The sequence below is a fragment of the Myotis davidii genome, unplaced genomic scaffold, assembly GCF_000327345.1.
Source record: "Myotis davidii unplaced genomic scaffold, ASM32734v1 scaffold927, whole genome shotgun sequence".
Classification (NCBI taxonomy): domain Eukaryota; kingdom Metazoa; phylum Chordata; class Mammalia; order Chiroptera; family Vespertilionidae; genus Myotis; species Myotis davidii.
In genome coordinates this window covers 206,291-225,777 of record NW_006298625.1, presented here as the reverse complement: position 1 = coordinate 225,777, position 19,487 = coordinate 206,291, and the positions used below count along the sequence as shown (strand labels likewise).

The 19,487-nt window shown below is 40.3% G+C and overlaps 1 protein-coding gene across 1 annotated transcript in view; it reads right to left on the bottom strand.

Moving 5' to 3' along the window:
- Nucleotides 1-19,487, bottom strand: part of LOC102764125 (metabotropic glutamate receptor 8) — a 384,604-nt gene that overhangs the window by 251,443 nt on the left and 113,674 nt on the right. Inside the window, exon 4 of the mRNA XM_006774192.1 lies at nucleotides 13,125-13,325. Coding sequence (XP_006774255.1) covers nucleotides 13,125-13,325 — 201 coding nt within the window. The remainder of the gene's footprint in view (nucleotides 1-13,124; nucleotides 13,326-19,487) is intronic.

The following is a 19,487-nucleotide window of genomic DNA, read 5'->3' as shown; positions in this document are numbered from 1 at the left end:
GAGTTTTTTTTAAAATCTGAAAACAGAACCATTGGCTTTTTTCTTTGTTAAATGTATTGATAGCTTAGAGTCATATATATATTTGGATTACTTACAGAGAGGAAGGGTGAGGGATAGAGAGCCAGAAACATCGATGAGAGAGAAGCATCGATCAGCTGCCTCCTGCACACCTCCTACTGGGGATGTGCCCGCAACCAAGGTACATGCCCTTGACCGGAATTGAACATGGGACCTTTGAGTCCACAGGCCAACACTCTATCCACTGAGCCAAACCGGTTAGGGCTTAACACATGTCTTTGTAAAGATTCTCATGTCCTCTAACCTATCCATCTCATCACTTTTTAAGATGATTCAAGTACAAACTTCATTAGTCTCTTTTAATAAAATATTCTCCAGGTAGGCATGATACAGTATACCTATCTCTTTACTAAGCACTTTCTATAGATTATCAGCTTACATTTAGATTTCACAGGAACCCTTAAGTGTTTATACTATTACTATCCTCATTTTACAACTGAAGAAACAAGGATTTAATGAGTTTTTTTTACTTGACCAAGGCCACAAATTCGTGAGTGGTGAAACAATTAAATCATGTGCTTCTGATCACTATATAAAAACAAGCCATTAAATATAAATTCCTTCAGAATCTCACCCCAGATCCTCTCTGCTCCTTCATCTGTTTTCCTCATCCTTTATTCACGGCTCATTGCTGCATCCCTGTTTAGACCAGAAATCAGCCTTAACCCTCAGTTACTGAGTCCACAGCACCCCCTCTGGTTCTGGGATTTGCCTAACATTTATTCCTAACTTTTGGGCACTAGGATGAAGGAATTCAGGAATTATAAGAATAAAAGAAGCCCAATGTAATAGGTGTATTGAGTAGGACCCGAGGAAGAACTAAAGCAACTAACTCCATTGATTTGCCCCAAGCTTTTCTTCGATGCTGGCTCCATCGTGGGAGGAAAGGGGAGTTCTGTCCATGACTATTAAAGAAATTAGACTTCAAAAAATCCCAGTTTATCACCTTATTCAGTAGAGAAAAAGGGCAGGTACAATAATGCTGCTAAAATTCATGACAATTTAATTGTAAGATCAATATTTTATAACTAGCATAAAGACTCCTTAGTCAGAAACTAAAAAAAAAAAATCACCTAATTTCAAAATAGCCTGTTTATTTATCTGTACATATTCAATATCACTATATATGCCATTCATTTTTATAAAAAGTTATAACTATTTCCAGGAATTACTTCACTAACTGAAGATCTACAGTTTCAAGAATAAATTCTATAATGTACTTCTGAATTATTAATAATGTTTTTCTCAATTTTGTTTTCAATGAGGTAACTATCAAAAGAATATGTTTTAATTTAACAGATAATCCCTTCATCACATTTGCCTTTGCTTGATATCTATTTATTAAATAAGTAATATTTTATCTCAAGGAAATTATGCATCATAACTCCTAGAGATGACATTTTATGTCAGTTTTTCCATATTTTAATATTTTTCTATCTCATCTTCTATTTATACAAGCAGATAAAAACATAGTGTCAAGCCAATTTAATCAATAGAATATGAGCTAACATACTGAATTAGCTCCAATAATGGAGTTGTCACAAAATTACAAAGATCATTTGGGGAAGTCAAGGTATTTCTCGAAACCTCTTGGTTTCTAGTCAAAGCACAGCGATCAGAACAGAGCCAGCATTGAAACGATTCTGTGTGCCCTTCCTCCCTCTTTTCCATGTTCCCATTCCATTTGTACTTTCATTTTCCCGTTTCAGGACGATTCTCTCCTGGGGACTATTGGAGCTGTCTCCTAACTTGTCATTCTTGTCTGTAATCTCCCTCCCTCCAGTCTGCACACTGCTGCCCTCATTATTTTTCCACAATACTAATCTGAGCACTTCACTGTCCTGCTCAGAAAGCTTCAGTTCCCCGTGGCCTGTGTGACACATTCAAACATCAGAGTTTGGCAGAGATTTCTAACCAGGCCCAAGCTCCTTTCGCCATTCTCATCTCCTGGCTGTTCCCAGGCCACTCACTTAAATTCTTACGCTGTGGCTGCTCAGCTTTCTATAAGGCATGCTTTCTCCTGTCTTCCAGCTATCATTACACTGCTTTGTCTCCCATGAATCCATTTTTCTTATCTTGTCCACCTGAGGAAATGTCACTTTCTAATTGTAACAAATCAGATGTCACCTACTAGTCCCAGTTGTATTCTTTCAGCCTTATATTGTATTTGTACATGCCCACACCTCTGTCACATCACTGATCAAATCGGTAACACATTTATGCCCCTCCTCTGTTAAGCTATGATCTCTGACAACTCGCAGAACCACAGTTTATTGATCTGTGTATCCTGATGCCTAGCACCGAGCTGTTTTAGTGGGTACTCTGTGTGACTCCCATTAAAATGTATATGGGGTAAATGAATGATTCACAAAAGATAAACATGAATATAAACAACTAAACAAAAACAGTAAGAACACTGATTAGCACTGAAGTTTTTAAAATATACCTTTACCTTTAAAAAATTTTTGTAGAGAATATAGAGCTGGAAGAGGCCTCAGAGATTAGCTCATTTTGATGTAATCCTTCTACTTACTAGTAAAAGATGATGCTGAGAAGTCGAGATGGACTCCGAACACAGAGGAAAGGGTGGCAGAGGCGGGATAAAAGCTGAGGATTCCAAGACACAGTCAAGGGTTGTTGATGGGTTTTAATTAAAAACAGGACATGCTATGATTTTGCTTTGTTGTATTTTTCAATAAATTTTTGTAAAAGCAATCGTTTTAAATAATTTCCTTAGACTATATTCCTAGAATATACATCCTTAGCAAATACTCCTCAAAAAAACTACACCAATATCCACTCTCACCAAGCATATTTGGGAGAACTAATACAATTAAAAATTACTACTATAATTTAAAATTTTTGTAAAATTGGTAGGTAAAAAACAATCTTTCATTGTGGATTAAATGGCCTTTCTTTGATTATTAATGAGGCTTAACCTTTTTTTTTTCCAATTTTTATTCACATTGACAAGTTTTGCTTGTTGATCTCTTGGAGATGTCATAATTTAGCTGACTCTTTTTATATTTGTGGTATTATCCTTTTACACAACAACCCAAATTTATCCCTACTTTATATTCTGTTTTAAAACTGTTTATGATACTTTTAATACTCAAAAGTGTTAAATTTTTACTAAATCGAACTTGTTTATTTTCCCATCTTCTATATTTTCTTCTATTTTTCCCTTGCTTCTTCATTTTCACTTAACTTCAAAATAAAGTCCAAATGGAGAATATGCCCTTATGTGAAGAAATTATCTCCATTGATTTTACTGCACATAAATAATTAATTAAATGTCTTTTCCCCTGAGTTCTAATTCCATCATTATCATGTTGGAAGCTACCCATTGTCTTCACTCTCAGAATTGCGTAAACAAGGAACACAGAAGGCTCGTGAACCTTGAGCTCTGGCAAGGGCCAGAGCTATGCACCCATTGTTTAGTTGAGACAATGGTGGCTCAAGCAATTTCCTGACCAAATAGTCTTAAAGTAAATCTTTATTAATATTTACCGACTTTAAAGATAGTCTTTCTGTTACCGGAATTGCCTGCCTGACTAAGGGAAATATGTGTACCTAAAATTGAATAAAAGATTGGCAGGACCTGGGCACCAGTGAAGTCCTTCCCCTTGCATTGGACTCTCCGCCTGCCGCCCCCCCTTATTTCCAAATTATCATTTCTTGTCTTGTCTCATCATTTGCCCGTGGCTCTTCTCCAGACTCTGAAATCTAAACCACGCAGGGCGTGGCTTCTCACATTATCACATCATAAGTTCATATGTTTTTATGTGCATATACATGTATAAACATAATTATTATCATTGTATAATTCTGGCTATTTCTATCTGGTTCCACTGACCATATGCCTATTATGGTACTAGTTACATATTGTATTGATTATTTTAGTTTGACATTATGTTTAATTGTTAAAAATTTGGTAGGAATAATTTTTTCATCAAAATCATTTTAATTACTTTTAATCATTTACTCTCACAATTAAAATTTTAAAATATTATTTCAAATTCTAGAAAATATTCCTTGGTTGTTTTGTTTGGAATTATGCTAAATTATACTAAATCTGAATACAGAGTAATTCAGAAAAGGTTAACATTTGTCCTATAATTAGTTTTTCTGTCTATGAACAAGGAATGCCTCTTGATAAAGTTGCCTTCATATGGGTCTTTCATATTTTTAGTTCAATTTATTCCAAGATCTGTTAAGTATTTTTGTGAAGAAAACAGAGTTTCATTTACCATATACCCATTATTAATTATTTCTTACTAGTATGTAGGAAAGCTCTTAATGTTTTCATATTATTTTATATTTGACCATCTCCTAAAATAATTATTTCTGATATATTTTTCAATGAATTATCTTGAGATCAAATAATTTGAAAATGATCATAATGCTACTTCATTTTTACTAGTAATTTCTCTTTTTTTCATGTTTTATCACACTGGTTAAATTTATAGAGTATTAATAATAGTAGTAACAGGATTAATCCATCTCTTTAATAGGAATAACTATCTACACTAATAAAAGAGAAAAATGGTAATTGGCGTACGATGTTACCCTTTTCATTGGCTAATTGGGGCTATATGCAAATTAACTGCCAACTCAGATGGTAGTTAACTGCCACAAAGATGGCGGTTAATTGGCATATGTAGGCACAATGCAGGGAGGTGAAAGGGAAAGCCGGAAGAAGCCCCCTGCAACTGACAGTGATCAGAAACCCAGCGGGGAGCTAAGAGCTGGGGGACAGGGCAAAAGCGGCCCTGAGGCCGCCTTTGCCCTGCCCCCCAGCCATGATCGGAGAATCAGGCGCCTTTTCCGCCCTGGCCAGTGATAGCAGGAAGTAGGGGTGGAGCCAGCGATGGGAGCTGGGCGCGGTCGAAGCTGGCAGTCCTGGGAGCTAGGGCTCCCTTGCCTGGGCCTAAAGCGGAGCCCACGATTGCGGGGCCGCTGCAGTTGCTGGTCCCCGCTGCTCAGCCAGGATGCCTCAGCCAGAGGCGTCCTGCAGGGGCAGGGGTGGAGCCTGCACGATCACAGCGCCCCCCTACTGCCACTGCAGGTCCCCGCTGCCCAGGCCAGATGCCTAGGCCAGAGGCGTTAGGCCTGGGCAGGGGACCCCCAGCTCCCCGCGGTTGCAGGCTTCGCCCCTGCCCAGGCCTAACGCCTCTGGCCGAAGCATTAGGCCTGGGCAGGGGACCCCCTGACCCCTCCAATTGCTGGCTCTGCCCCTTGCCTAGGCCTGAAGCTTCCGCCAGAGGTGTCAGGCTTGGACAGGGAACCCCTATCTCCCCCCGATCACTGGCTCTGACCCCCGCCCAGGCCTGATGCCTGGGCCAGAGGCATCAGGCCTGGGCGAGGGGCCGATCCTGCAATTGGAGGGGGATGGGGGTCAACACCTGAGGGCTCCCAGTATGTGAGAGGGGGCAGGCTGGGCTGAGGGACACTCTCCCCACGCCCACACACACCCGGGCCCCTAGTAAATATATAATTGGTTATAGGCTGAGAGAGATGTGCTTTATCAAGTTAAACATTTATCACATTTCTAGTTTGTGTATGTGTTTGTACTTGTAACAGAAATGAGGGTTATATATACGGATTGTCCTATTTTAACTGCTATACAGCTCAGTTGATGTTTCTTTCTTTTCAGATTTAATCTGTTGGAATTGATAATTATACAAAGTGTGTATAAATTGGGGGGGGACAATAAATATTTTATTGATTTTGTGTTTGTTTTTGAAGAGAAGGGGAGGTAGAGGGAGAGAAACATCAATGAGAGAGAGAAACATTGATGTAAGAGCAGAACATTGATCAAAACATGAATAGGCTACCTCCTACATGCCCCCTACTGGGGATTAAGCCCACAACCCAGGCATATGCCCTGACTGGGAATCAAACCAGCTACCTTTTGGTGTATGGGACGATGTGCAATCAACTAAGCAATACCAACCAGGGCAGCATGAGGGTTGCATTTTAATCAAATGGTTTTACAAAATCTTATGAAATACTTATCATTGTTTTATTTGACCTAGTAGTGTGTTTGTAGTACATTTCCTAATAACACATTAAGTCACACTTCTTTTAGATACTTAAAAATATTTTATGCAAAAAAAAGCTTCAAATTGGACAATAGTAAGTCCATGAAATCAATAAAGTTTCTAAAGAAAAGAAGATGCTGATAAATTCCATCTCTATACCGGTCTCCATGGTCAGACAAATTTATATTTTCCTTGGAATACTGAGCATAGGAATGATTAGACCACTCACTACCTCACTACTGAGGTTAGAGAATCCAATTGCAACATGAAGCTTCATTAAGTAATCCCCAAGTTGATCCTTCTCCTAGATTCTCAAAGATTCTGTGTGACTCTTAACTGTCTCCTCTGGCCGAGCAAAAAACGCACCCATGCAATGAAGCAATGAGATCCAGAGACCACAGTATTACCCCGTCTCAGGTTTTTTCCTCTCTACTCACCTTCCCATGGCCAGGCCGGTGTGACTCAGTGGTTGAGCATTGACCTATCAACCAAGAGGTCACGGTTCCATTCTGGGTCAGGCCACATACCTGGGTTGCCTGCTGGATGCTCAGTAGGGAGCATGCAGGAGGCAGCTGATCAATGATGTTTCTCGATTATGGATGATGTTTCTATTTTTCTATCCCTTTCCCTTCCTCTCTCTCTCAAAATCAATTAAAAAAATTTTTTTAAACTTTCCGCATAAGTCACTTATAGAAACTTCTAAAATGTCCCTGTCATCCACAAGGAGTGCCCCATGATGGCTAAGTTTGTACTACTTGCTCCTCGCTACTGATACTTTGGATGAGGTCTGACATCCAACCAAATTTTGCCTAATGAGATTCAAGTTTCCAAGAAATTGGAATTGGGATGTGTGTGTGTGTGTGTGTGTGTGTGTGTGTGTGTGTGTGTGTGTGTGTGAAGCTTAGCAGGTGTCCTGAAAAATCAGCACCTAAGTACTATAGCTGGCCTGTTGCTACCCTACCCTGTGGATCTAGAAGTAAGGAAAAAACAATATAAAGAAAACCAAACCAAACAGACACAAAGAGATTTGCACTTCTGACAGGTTTTTAGTTCTTATAACCAGTTAGTTTCTTAGACCCTTTTATATTCTGCCATGGGTTTCTTGACATACCCTCATAAATTCTTCCTCTTACCTTCGGCAAGCTGAAGTTGGTTTCTGTTACCTGCAATCAAGCGCTCCTGATTAGTATGCCACCCTGCCTCCTGCTCTGCCCCGGACACGAGCTCAACTACAGACGGAAGGAGTGGGGGGAGATCTCTGGAATCCTATTCAACACTTTTTTTATGATAAATAAAGTTCTCATGGCAACAGAAAAAATCTTTGATTTCATACAAGATGTACAGTATAAATATTTTATGGCCTATAGACCAGACCAGAGTAAGACACTGACATCGCTGGTTACGTTCCTGAAATATCTAAACTCCTCTTCTTCATTTTATGTTTTTCTTTTGATAAATCTTTGGGTTTAAAAAAATCTATAGAAATAGCATTTTGTTCCAATGGTAGCAATAAAACTAATCCTAAAAGGCAGGCCTTTGCTTCTCTCTGTCTCCCTGGGTAGAGATGGGCGGTTGAGGAAAGTTCTAAGAAACACATGAAGAATGCTGGTACCCTCTGACTCAGAGTGTGCTTATGCTTCGGGTAAATTCTCCCACCAATGAGATAATATCAGTTTGAGTGATCAAATTTAATCAAAGCACCATTGTTCTTTACATCTATGATGACAAACAGTACACTAGTTTAATCGTTTGACTATTTTTAGCTTTAACTAGTTGTTTTGTCAGAAAATAATTCTGGCCTGAAATATTAATCATTCGTCTTTCTAAAATCTGATATGATTGTTATGTTGTTAATTAAACAATAAACTCGAAGAAGCATGACCTTTGATAGCAAGTATCTTTAAACCATTGCTAAGTAGGCATGTCCACACAAGGTTACAATCTCAGCGAGACTGAACTTTAAACAGTTCTCTTTCATTTTACAGCAGCGGTCTGTGCAGCACCCAGCTGCTCTGGCTGCCTCACCTGCTATTACAAAGAAGGGTCTCCTTGCACACCATGGCTTTACTGTCTCAAACAGAAAAGGGCCACAGAAAGCAATTTGTTCAGATATCTCATTAATGTTAGAAAAAAAAACAGCGTAACAATTTTTTCTACATTGAAATTATACTCCTAGGGCTGATACATCCAATATTGAAACTGGGCATTACTAAACAATTCCATCCAATGGATCATTTTTTTCATTACTTGAGACTGCATTTTGTTACTCACTGGTCCTGGCAGGAAATCTGGAAGGCTACACCATACAAAATGGACATTTGCCTTACAAATCTCATCCATGGACAACTGGTAATAGGCTAAGAAACTTTCCGTATACAATACATCATTGTTGTCCTGTAGAGTAAACAGCTCAGGATTTTGTCAAGCACAGTCTCTACTCTCCAGGAGATTCAAAACTGGTCCTAAGGACACTGCACTTTGGCCAAGGACCCCCTCACATTCCAGTCTTTGGGAAGTGGGCTGGCTTTCCCACTAGGTGAGAACACTGACCTGTCACCAACACAACCCGCTCACCTGGTATGCAATTAACTAATTAATTAATTTGCTAGGTTCCCAACAGAGAACACAAATTCCCGATGTCTACTTTCAGTATCTATGAAAGGCCTGCAAGAGCAAGAATATTTAAATCTATGGATTTGATGTGCCCCATAGAGCTACTGGGACCTTTCAAGGTACTCCCAGGATCGGCAAGTAGCATAGGGGAAGTAGGGTGTCCAAGACCACGTCCACGCCTTCAACCCAGCAGTTCTTATTTTTTTAAAATATATTTTATTGATTTTTTTACAGAGAGGAAGGGAGAGGGAGAGAGAATGAGAAACATCGATCAGCTGCCTCCTGCATGCCCCCTACTGGGGATGTGCCCGAAAGCAAGGTACATGCCCTTGACCAGAATCGAACCCGGGACCCTTCAGTCCACAGGCTGACACTCTATCCATTGAGCCACACCGGCCAGGGCATCAGCAGTTCTTATTTTAACTGCCTGAAAAGTTAGGTGTCTGAGTAGGACTCTTTTGAAGATAGAGTTTGAAAAACAGAGTACTGTATATGGAAGATGCTCTTTACTTATTCTTAATAGAGTATGGTAATCCTTATATCATCGGAGCTCAAAAGAGTTGTAAATCTAGATCAAGTAAGATTATCTCCCTCTCCTTGAAAACTCTTTAACGGAACATCCATCAGTGTTACAAGCATCCCAGTCTTAGCTTTGATTGTGGGCACATGTGCAAAACAGCCCCGGAGAAGGCTTCTGCTTCTGCTGTAACAGTTTGTTAAGTAGCGTTGCTTAGTAAGCTGTCAAAGTCCCAGATGATACATTTCTTTCAGAAATAATTCCCAAGAAAATTCATTCTCTCCTGAAAAAAGAGTTAAACTTGGTCCTATCATATAATAAAACGTATGTTATTCCTTTAAATTTCCCTTTACCTTTTGGCTGTTTTAGAATCTCAGAAGTCAGTGTGGTTCTTCGTGCTAGCTACCGTATTTGTTTCTTCCTTCAGTGGTTCTGATGGTGTACCTCTATTTGAATAGTTTCATGTGTCCTTTTATGATAGACAGGCAAGATATTAAAGATAAATGAACAATAATATATATACATATATATGTATATGTCAATAATGAAATAAAAAACTGATGATCATCCTAAGAATTACTGAAAGTCAAGAGAATTGTATATTTTATAACAGTTTGCTTGTGCTCAGGTCTCTTACCCTGTACCATCAGCCACTGGAACACAGCCAAGTTTCAAGGCACTATCAATAAAGCTCCAAGAAGCTCAAAGAGATACCTTTTTTAGTTCACACACTAAAATTCATGCATTTTACATGATCCTCCTTTGAAGTATACTTACTCTTGTATCAGACACAGTTCTATCATGCTTCAGTGAGTTCCCGTTGCTCTCAAGATGAAGAACAAATCTTGCGAATGACCTACATGACCTCTCATGATCTATCTGGCCCTGCCTTCTGCTTCACCCTTATCCCTAACAATCATCTCCTTCAGATTTCACCTGTCCTTAACTCCTTAAAGTAGGGAAGTTTACCCTCTTATGAACTCCCAGTCTAGCACACCTCTCCACGCAGCATTCATTGTAGATTATATAATTACTAGTGGCCCAGGGCATGAAATTCATGCATTGGGGTGTCCCTCAGCTTGGCCTGCACCCTCTCCAATCTGGGACACCTCAAAGGATGTCCTACTGCCGGTTTATAGGGATCGGGCCTAAACCAGCAGTCGGACATCACTCTCGCAATCCGGGAATGCTGGCTCCTAACTGCTCACCTGCCTGCCTGCCTGATTGCCCCTAACCACTCTGCCTGTCGGCCTGCTCGCCCCCAACTGCGCCCCGCTGCCAGTTTGCTCGCCCCCAAATGCCCCCCATGCCAGTGTGCTGGCTCCCCACTGCCCCCTCCATTCTGGCCTGCTCACCCCCAACTGCCCACCCAAGTCCTGATCACCCCCAACTGACCCCTACTGATGGCCTGCTTACCCTCAACTGCCCTCGCCACCGGCCTGATCACCCACAACTTCCCTCCCCTCTTGGCCTCTAACCACCTCTACCTCAGCCCCGCCACCATGGCTTTGTCCAGAAGAATGTCCAGAAGGTCTCCTGGAAGGTCTCCCAGTCTAATTAGCATATTACCCTTTTATTAGTATAAAGACCTAGTGCACGGGTGGGAGCTGGTTGGTTTGCCCTGAAGGGTGTCCTGGATCAGGGTGGGGGGTTCCTTTGGGGCATGGGGCAGCCTGTGGTGGTTTGCAGGCCAGGCACACCCCCATGGTGTGAGGGTCCCCGCTGGGGGGCATGGCCAGCCTGGGTGAGGGGCTGATGGCTGTTTGTAGGCTGGTCTTGCCCCCCAGTGGGCACCCTCAACCCATAGGGGCATGGCTGGTCACACCCCCTTCAGGGTGGGGATCCAACTGGGGTGCCTGTCCATCCTGGGTGAGGGGCTGATGGCCGTTTTCAGGCTGGCCACACCCCCCGGAGACCCAGTCCCCCAGCCCCTCCTTGAGTGGAGGGCAGGCGGGAAGCTTGGGTTCCTCTGTCGCCGGGGGTAACCCAAGCCTCCTGCTCGCTCCAGCTCTGTGGCCACCGCCATCTTTGTTGGGTTATTTTGCACACTTACCCTGATTGGATGGTGGGCGTAGCGGAGGGACAGTCAATTTTCATGTTTCCCTTTTATTCGTATAGGTACCTTATATCTCAGTTCCCTGAGAAACTCTGAATCTTATGTCTGCTTTGACTGCTTATACCAGTAATGTATTTTTAGGACCCATCACAAATCTTAACTCATTCTACGTGTTCAATAAATATCTCTTGACTAAATCAATGAAATTTTATGTGTGCTTCTCTGTCCATAATGGATTGAAAGAAGCAAATTATGGAAGAGATCAGCTCTAAAAAAATTCACAGCAACATCAGTTTGATCATGTAGAAGGGCAAAAACTATAAAAAGTGGACAGAAGAACTCAGAAATCATTGGAGTCTAGAGGCAAATTGCCTTAATAACGGTTAGACATTAAGGCATGTTTAATAGTCTTTAATAGCATCATTATATTAGAGTGTGATATAATAATTGAAGTCATCAAGGAAAGATTGGTTTTTTATCTATAGTTAAGATAAAAAAGAAATTGGTAATTCATCTTTAAAATGCTTTAATCCAGTGTTTCTTTGAAAGAGTTCCTTATTTTCTACAGGTGAGCTTCAGTTCTTGAGAAAATATAAACATTTGCATTTTCCTCCCCACTTTCTAACAATTTGGATAAATGAAATGTTCCCCAATCTCACGTTAGGATAAATAACCTTATATTGTAACACTCCTCTTTTGCTCAACTTGATAATTGCAAGAAAATTATTTTCAAATTCCCCTTAGGACCGAAACAATGTTATGTAACGCGTCAGGGAAAATTCTGCTGAAAAGGAGAATACTCTGCATTGAACGTAAACCAAATTTTGTCTCATGTGCGTGAACAAAGCAAAAGAAGAAGTTTCCACTTGAATTCTAAATTGCAGATGACCTTGCACTGTTTTGAGAAAGGCTGGCAGCTGAGGTCACTGGAGTGTATTATGATGGACAGTGCAGCGCTGTGCGTTGCTCAGAGGCATGTCCACTATGTGGACTGCAGCCAAACACAACGAATTAGACAGCTCAGAGCATTCTATCATTTCATTTGAAAATAATCGTCAAAGTCATGGGCAGCAACCGTTACAGCTTTCATAAGAGAACAGCATTCCATAATTCCATCACTTCGGACAGGCTGTTTGACTATTCTCAGCCAAACACTGTGGATCTAGCCTATTCTGAATCAGGTTCTTATGACACTCACAGAAGTAGTATTTCTGCAGGAGGCAAATCCCATCTATACTGCCTTGTATGTCATTCTATTTTACATGATGTGGCTCATTGCTTCAAATTGCCCAAATCATTGAAAGAAATACAAGGAAAAAGGAGATGCAGAAGCTTAACACAGAACTCTTAAATGCAAATACACAGCAACTCCACATCACTCACTTTGCTCAAGTCAACGTGCTGTTTAAAAGCTTAAAATCGGTTTCCAAATAAAATGGCCACAATGCCTTCTCTAATAACGACATAAACAAAGCACTTTCAAAAGATCTAATTTGTTGTTAATGATTCCAAATGAACCTCTTATGTTAGTTCTGAAATAGCGATATTTAAGTAGAGTATTTTTATTGATAGAGGCTTATTTTTAACTTCTGCTTCTTCCAGGAGCAGATTAATGGTAACACCTCAAAAAAAAACAAACAAACAAAAAAAAACACACCTGTTTGGGATTTAAAAGCAGGTGGAAAATTTCAGACTTGATTACATGGGGAACTTCTATATCTTTGCTTTCCATTCTGCTTGAGTATTTTCTAAATATAAAGAGAAAAACACACCCTGTTTCTTCTAAAATAGAGACCCCCCAAAAGTTGTAACTTACCGTTAAAATTTACAGCCCGAATATAACCAAGTAGCTCTTTCCCATCAACGGTGCTCATTCGTGGGCAAAGGCCAATGTATCCCGGGCAGAGATCTTTGTGCATGTTGTGCAGGGCATAAGCCATGGAATACACGGCATCGATTACAAACTGCACCTTTCCTTCCTGTTCGTAAGATGAATCCCGCGCAATTCGTTCCAGCCCTGCACAAGAAAAAGGAAAGCCATCAGTTGGCACTGTTAGATTTCAGGGAAATAAGGCACTAGGGCCAAGGTTTCCATCATTTGAGGCGCATTCCATGAGACAAAACTATTTGACCTTCTTTCTGATTATACTGAGTAAAGTTTTGAAACTGGGTATTGAATTTTTTATTTGTAAAGAAGAGAATAGTTTCTGTTCATTAGCAACAAAAACCTAGAAAGTAAATAAAAGATCTATAGTTTCATTACCTTTTACTTCCACTTTATTGAGTCATATCCTATTGTACGTTCTGGGAATTAGAGGTCTTTTGGTAGTGACTTAATCTTTAAGTAAAATGTACAGACTTGTTCCTTTCATCTATCCCAGCTCCCGCGGCATCATTTAATTAGTGCCCCAAAGTCAGGTCTCTCTCCAACCAGGTCTGTTCTTGTTTTGAATGAGTTCTACTAGGGAGCCCTGTTTATAAATATTAAATAACAATGTTTCCTGTTTATCTTTAGAAGAATCATTCAATTTATCTTCTTCTTGATCTCCTTTTTTTCAAAAAAACTTTATTGAGATATAATTGACATATAAGATTGTGTAAGCGTAAGGTATACAAATGCTTAGATATATGTATATCATGTGAAATAATTACCACAGTAAGGTTAATTAACATATTTATCACCTCAATAGTTGCCTTTTCTTTTCTTGTGGCAAGAACTGTTAAGACCGAATCTCTTAGTAAACTTCTAGTATACAATACTGTATTAACTATAAGCACTACACTGTACATTAGATCCCCATAAATTGTCTAGTTTAACTTTCTATTAAAAAGATGTAGAGCTCTCAAAATGAATATCATTCAGAATAATTGCTCCTATGTTTAGGCATAAGTAGGCTGAGAATTGACATTGGGGATTATCACTTAATGTGATAGATATCATTTAAAGGATAGAATTAAAAATGGAAGATAAATTCAATGTTAAAATTAAATGATGCATTATGAGTTACCGTCCAACATGCTCATTCTGAAGATGAGGAAACTGCGACACATGGGGGTGAAATTTACTATGGACACATAGAGCAGATATGGGAACCATTCCCAGGTTTCAGACTCAAAGTCCAAAATTCTCTCAACCCCCAGGAAAATAGAGATGACAAGAACATTGGGCACATGAGAAAAAGATTATAGAAAGAACACTGAGGGTTTACTGAGGGTCACAAAGGGAACTCCTCTCACTTCCACACCCCCTCCCTAACTTTACGCATCCTGCAACACTTAGAGAGACCCAAAGCAAGCACTTTAAACCCTCCCATAGATGCCAGTCAGTAACCTGTAATAAATAGTCTTGAAACGCAACAAATACTTCTTTTCTTCACACTAACTCATCTAGCCTCTGAATTTAGAGAGTTGAATTGAAATGGTTGTTTTATACACTGATAAAATGTTCTTTTACACTCTAATAGAACCAGTGGCTTTCTTCTACACAAAGGTAGTGGTCATTTCATTGATTTTTATTCATACAATCATTGAACATTTCCCTCCGGTCTCAATCCCTTGCTCCACCGATCCTATCAATGCTATTGGTCAGTGCACTTAGTAAACTCCTGTAAGTGTGTCATGATGCTGAATTCTGCTCCTCCTTTTTCCACATGCCTTTGTGAATATTTTTTTTATGCCTCAACTTTCCATTCCTCAAGGTTGACTCCTCTTTCCCCCCTTTCAATCTCAGAATCCATTCATTCTCAAAACCTTTACTTATTATTATTGTTATGGTCTAGACATATAAATAGTAATGTAAAATGTTAGTTACATGGTCCAAGTCAATTTAACTCATTTTTAAATCTAGCTTTCTGGAAGTTAGTTTTCTAGGACTTTCTTATCACCTAACGTCTAAGCCCACATTTCCAGTCGCCTACCTTATCTTTAGGTAGTCTGCTTCCATGTCAAACTCAGTCAATTTAAAACCAGGCTATCATTGTAGAGAATTTATATCAGTATCTCACTAAAACTTTGTACTGGGGGTTGTGCAGTTTGGGGAGCACAAAGAGACGGGGCAGACCTAACAGAGAACATCTTCAAGATGCCAAAAGGTGTATCGTCTCCTTCAACCTGCCTTAGCGTCATGATCTAAGCTACGATCCATGCAGGTGTGGGGACACTGTCCTCTCCCTACCTCCGCGTGGCACTTTGTCTCCTGGGTTCTAGGCCAGTACTGCTCATGTCCAGAATGTCATCAGGTGACATCCTGGTCTTGCAGTTTTAACTACAAAATAGACAATTCGTAAATGCATACTGAAGAATGGTCACAGAAGCCAAAATAATTCAATTATTTCATTAAAGATCTTATCTGGTAACCAATCACCCTGGTTAGTCCAGGACTGTAAGAGTTCTGAGGATATAGAACCAAAACCTGGACAGTCCTGAGCAGAACAGCATGGGTGCTGATGAACAAAAGGCAAATGGTCAGGACATTTACTGAGATAAGACTCAAATAACTACTTATAGTGGTACACCATCACTGCAAAGAAGGCTATCCACGGGTGAAGTCCAGGGCTGACCGCCATTGTGGAAGAGGTAAGGTGGTTCTGGCCAGGCAGGAATGGGGGGGCGGGGGGGGAGGGCTGGAGGGGACAGCTGGTGACAGGCCCCAGGCAAGGAGTGGCATTGGTGGAAATGGGGAAGAAATTGGGAAAGTAAATATCTCATAGTGAGACTGCTATCCATGAAGCAACCTTGAAAATGTAGGGAGCAGGAGAACCTCTCATTTGCCTCCTACTCCTACCAGGGTCTGGCAAGCACTGAACCCCCAACCTCAGCCAGGCGCTAGTGATGGAACAGAGAAAGGTAGCGGGTGGGGCCACAGAGAGTGGAGTGGGGGGAGGGGTGTTTTCTCTCTCCTGGGGCTCATGCTGTGTATCACTCATAGGACATGCAAGAGTTTCAGAACCAAGAATCATGCAGATCAGTAAAAATTTGAATATATATTTTTGATTAAAAATCCATTTAAAATAGCATTGGACATAATTCATCTATTAAACAATTAGATTTAGCCCTCTGCTCATGAAATTGCTTTTATAGTATATCAGAGCAAATTTGGACTTTCATCCCCAACAAAGTTTTTGTTGTTGTTCTTGTTAATCCTCACTGGGGGAGGTTTTCTATCTATCTATCTATCTATCTATCTATCTATCTATTTATTTATTTATTTATTTTAGTGAGAGCGGGGGAGAGACAAACATCCAAACATCGATCTGAGAGAGATACATGAATTGGCTGCCTCCCGCATGCACCCCAATCCTCCCACAGGCACCTAAGACCGGGGCCAGGGTTGGAGCCTGCAACCAAGGTGATTTCCCTTGAGCTGATTCGAACCCAGGTCCCTTCAGTCTGTGGGCCTCCATTCTATTCACTGGGCCAAACCGGCCTGGGAAGTCCCCAACAAACTTTAAAAGTTGGTGGGACACAAAAGGTTTTGCCCAGATCCAAATTCTGTTTTGGGGGAGAAAAATTCTGTAAGTCCCTTTTAACCTCTCTAGAGCAGAAATGACTTAGAGTTATGACGTTCAACCATAATTCTTTGATATCATTTGAGGGAAATTCAGTAAGGAACAACCTCTTGATTTTCTTTGTTTGAACGAAAATAGCAAGCTGGTTCAACTTTGGGACAAATATTTCTTATAAGAACTCTAAGAAAACAAGGGGGGAAAAAGGTCGCAAGGCTGATCAGTGACTATTGTCACATGAGTCGATGGACATAATAAGTCTTTTTTCTAAATCAATGTAAGCGCCTGGTGACAAATTAAAAGACTGAACACTATATTATTTCTAAATTTAAAAAGAAATTATTTGATTTTTTTTCAGGCTGTTTAGACAATGTCTTTTTCTCTTCCTTAACATTGCGATCTCGTGATGATACTTAAAATTTTATAGGAACTAGTTTGTGCCTCACTTTCTATATCCATTTGCCTCTTTCATCTAAATGAGGAGCTTAGAAAGCTGACAGTGACTCATCAACTTAATTGGCTGTAAAATTTCATTATGCTATAGTTTCTAAAGTTAGCGTTAATGTATTGCTATAAAGTGCTAAATATTGTCAAAGGCTGTATGTCAGCCATCCATTTAAAATACTGATTGTAAAGTTGTAATGTGTTTTTAGTGTATAGCTTGAAATTAACTGCATGTAGCAAAGTGTTTGTGTGGTGGTAGATGAAGTCGGGCACATAAATTTCATTGCAAGAGTATGTGTTCATTAATAAAATCTAAAACTTCTAACAGTATCTCATGTTCCTGGACACATAGAAAACTCTTACTGGTCCAACCAATGGCACATGTACCTTAGTGAAGGCCTTTCACATATCCTGGGTATCTTCTCGGTTTTTGCTTCCTCTTACTATAAAGGCAAATTTGCTCATGTTTGCTGTATACATCACAACGTGAGTTCCTAAATAAGACTGACATAAATTTTAAATTCTTTGACTGACATATAGTTGTTGAACTTTGCTTTCTAATAATGTCTCAGGATACAGTTTAGTTTTGTCAGTTGAGATATTAGGGTCATTTTCCTCTCCTGAAATCACACACATAAAGCTTCTAATGTTAATGTAGTGATGGTCTACTAAACAGCTGGTCAAGTCAGTGGGGTGAGGGGGAATTAAAGTCACACCAGTCTTTTTATTCCTGGGAGAGCAAACATCCAGGAATAACTTTAATACAGTTTTAGCATGTGGTAGAAATAATCCCACACTCTACTAGTAAATTTGTGTCTTAAAAGTATTTCTTTATTTAGTTCCTCCCTGACTTCTTAAGTATGCAGCTACTGTTTTAAATAATTAAATCATTTCCTTGCAGTTGCTGTGCAGAGAATGATAAGAGGGAAGAAGAGAATTTGTGAGCTGCTATGAAGAAATACAGTTATGCATATGGAACCAAATTGTTCCCAATATAACATGTATGTTATAACTGCATAGTGGGTGACTTTGAAATCAGTGAGAAACATGCCAAGAACTGCACTGCACACACAAAAGTAATCGCCATCAAGTTAGCAAATATAAAATCATCTTTTACTGAATTTAAACGGATTTGGTTTCAAGGACACAATAGGGGGAGGATGGGAAAGATGTTCAATGACACAGGAACATCTCCTAAGCACTAGGATACCCAAGTGAAATGTGCACACGGCCCAAACTGCAGAGGGATAACACCGGCCCTGGGGTGAGGCAGAAAGACAAACTGACTGATGAGGCTGCCGCCGCAGGAGAAAGAGGACTGACCAGTGAGGCACTCCTGGGTCAGGTGCCAGTTGCACCACTCACAAGGCCTTGGACACTATCCTGAATGAACCCTGGCCTTCAATTGGGAATGTTTCCCAAAGGAACCTTCTTAACTGGGTCCCCGTTGCTCTAGCCCAGCGGTTCTCAACCTGTGGGTCGCGACCCCTTTGGCGGTCGAACGACCCTTTCATAGGGGTAGCCTAAGACCATCCTGCATATCAGATATTTACATTATGATTCATAACAGTAGCTACATTACAGTTATGAAGTAGCAACAAAAATAATTTAATGGTTGGGACACAACATGAGGAAATGTATTTAAAGGGCCAGAAGGTTGAGAACCGCTGCTCTAGCCAGATCTGGTCCCCACATCCCTCTGCTCCACTTTCAGGTCCTTGGGTCCAACATGAGATCCCCAAACCGCAGGGCTGCACTTAGATGTTCGCTCTGTACGTTTCCTCATTCCTTCCCAGATGCCTCTTTAGCCTCCAAGCATCAGGTAAAAGGTCAACTCAAGGTTGGCTGGAGCGGGATATTTAATGATTTATTTTCAAATTAGCAGTCCAGAGCAGATCAAAGAGCACTGTAAATGCTGGGTTTAAATACTGAATATTGTTCAGTTGGAAACAAAGCCAAGACTGGTATTTAAAATTATTTCTGGGAATGACGTGAAAAGTAAATTGAGGGAAACATAGGTTGACTGTAGAGATGCAAATTGGGAGGCCGAGTAAACAGTGGAAAAGAAAAATGAGAGGAAATGCATTTCAGATGTCAAATTGACCGGAACACTGTAAGGACTGGAACAACCGATCAGTATGACTCCCACTGTGGCCACCTGATTAAACCTGAGCGTAAGGGTTAGAGGTAATTATCAAATATGGGGAGTAAGGACTCTTGAGACTAGGTAG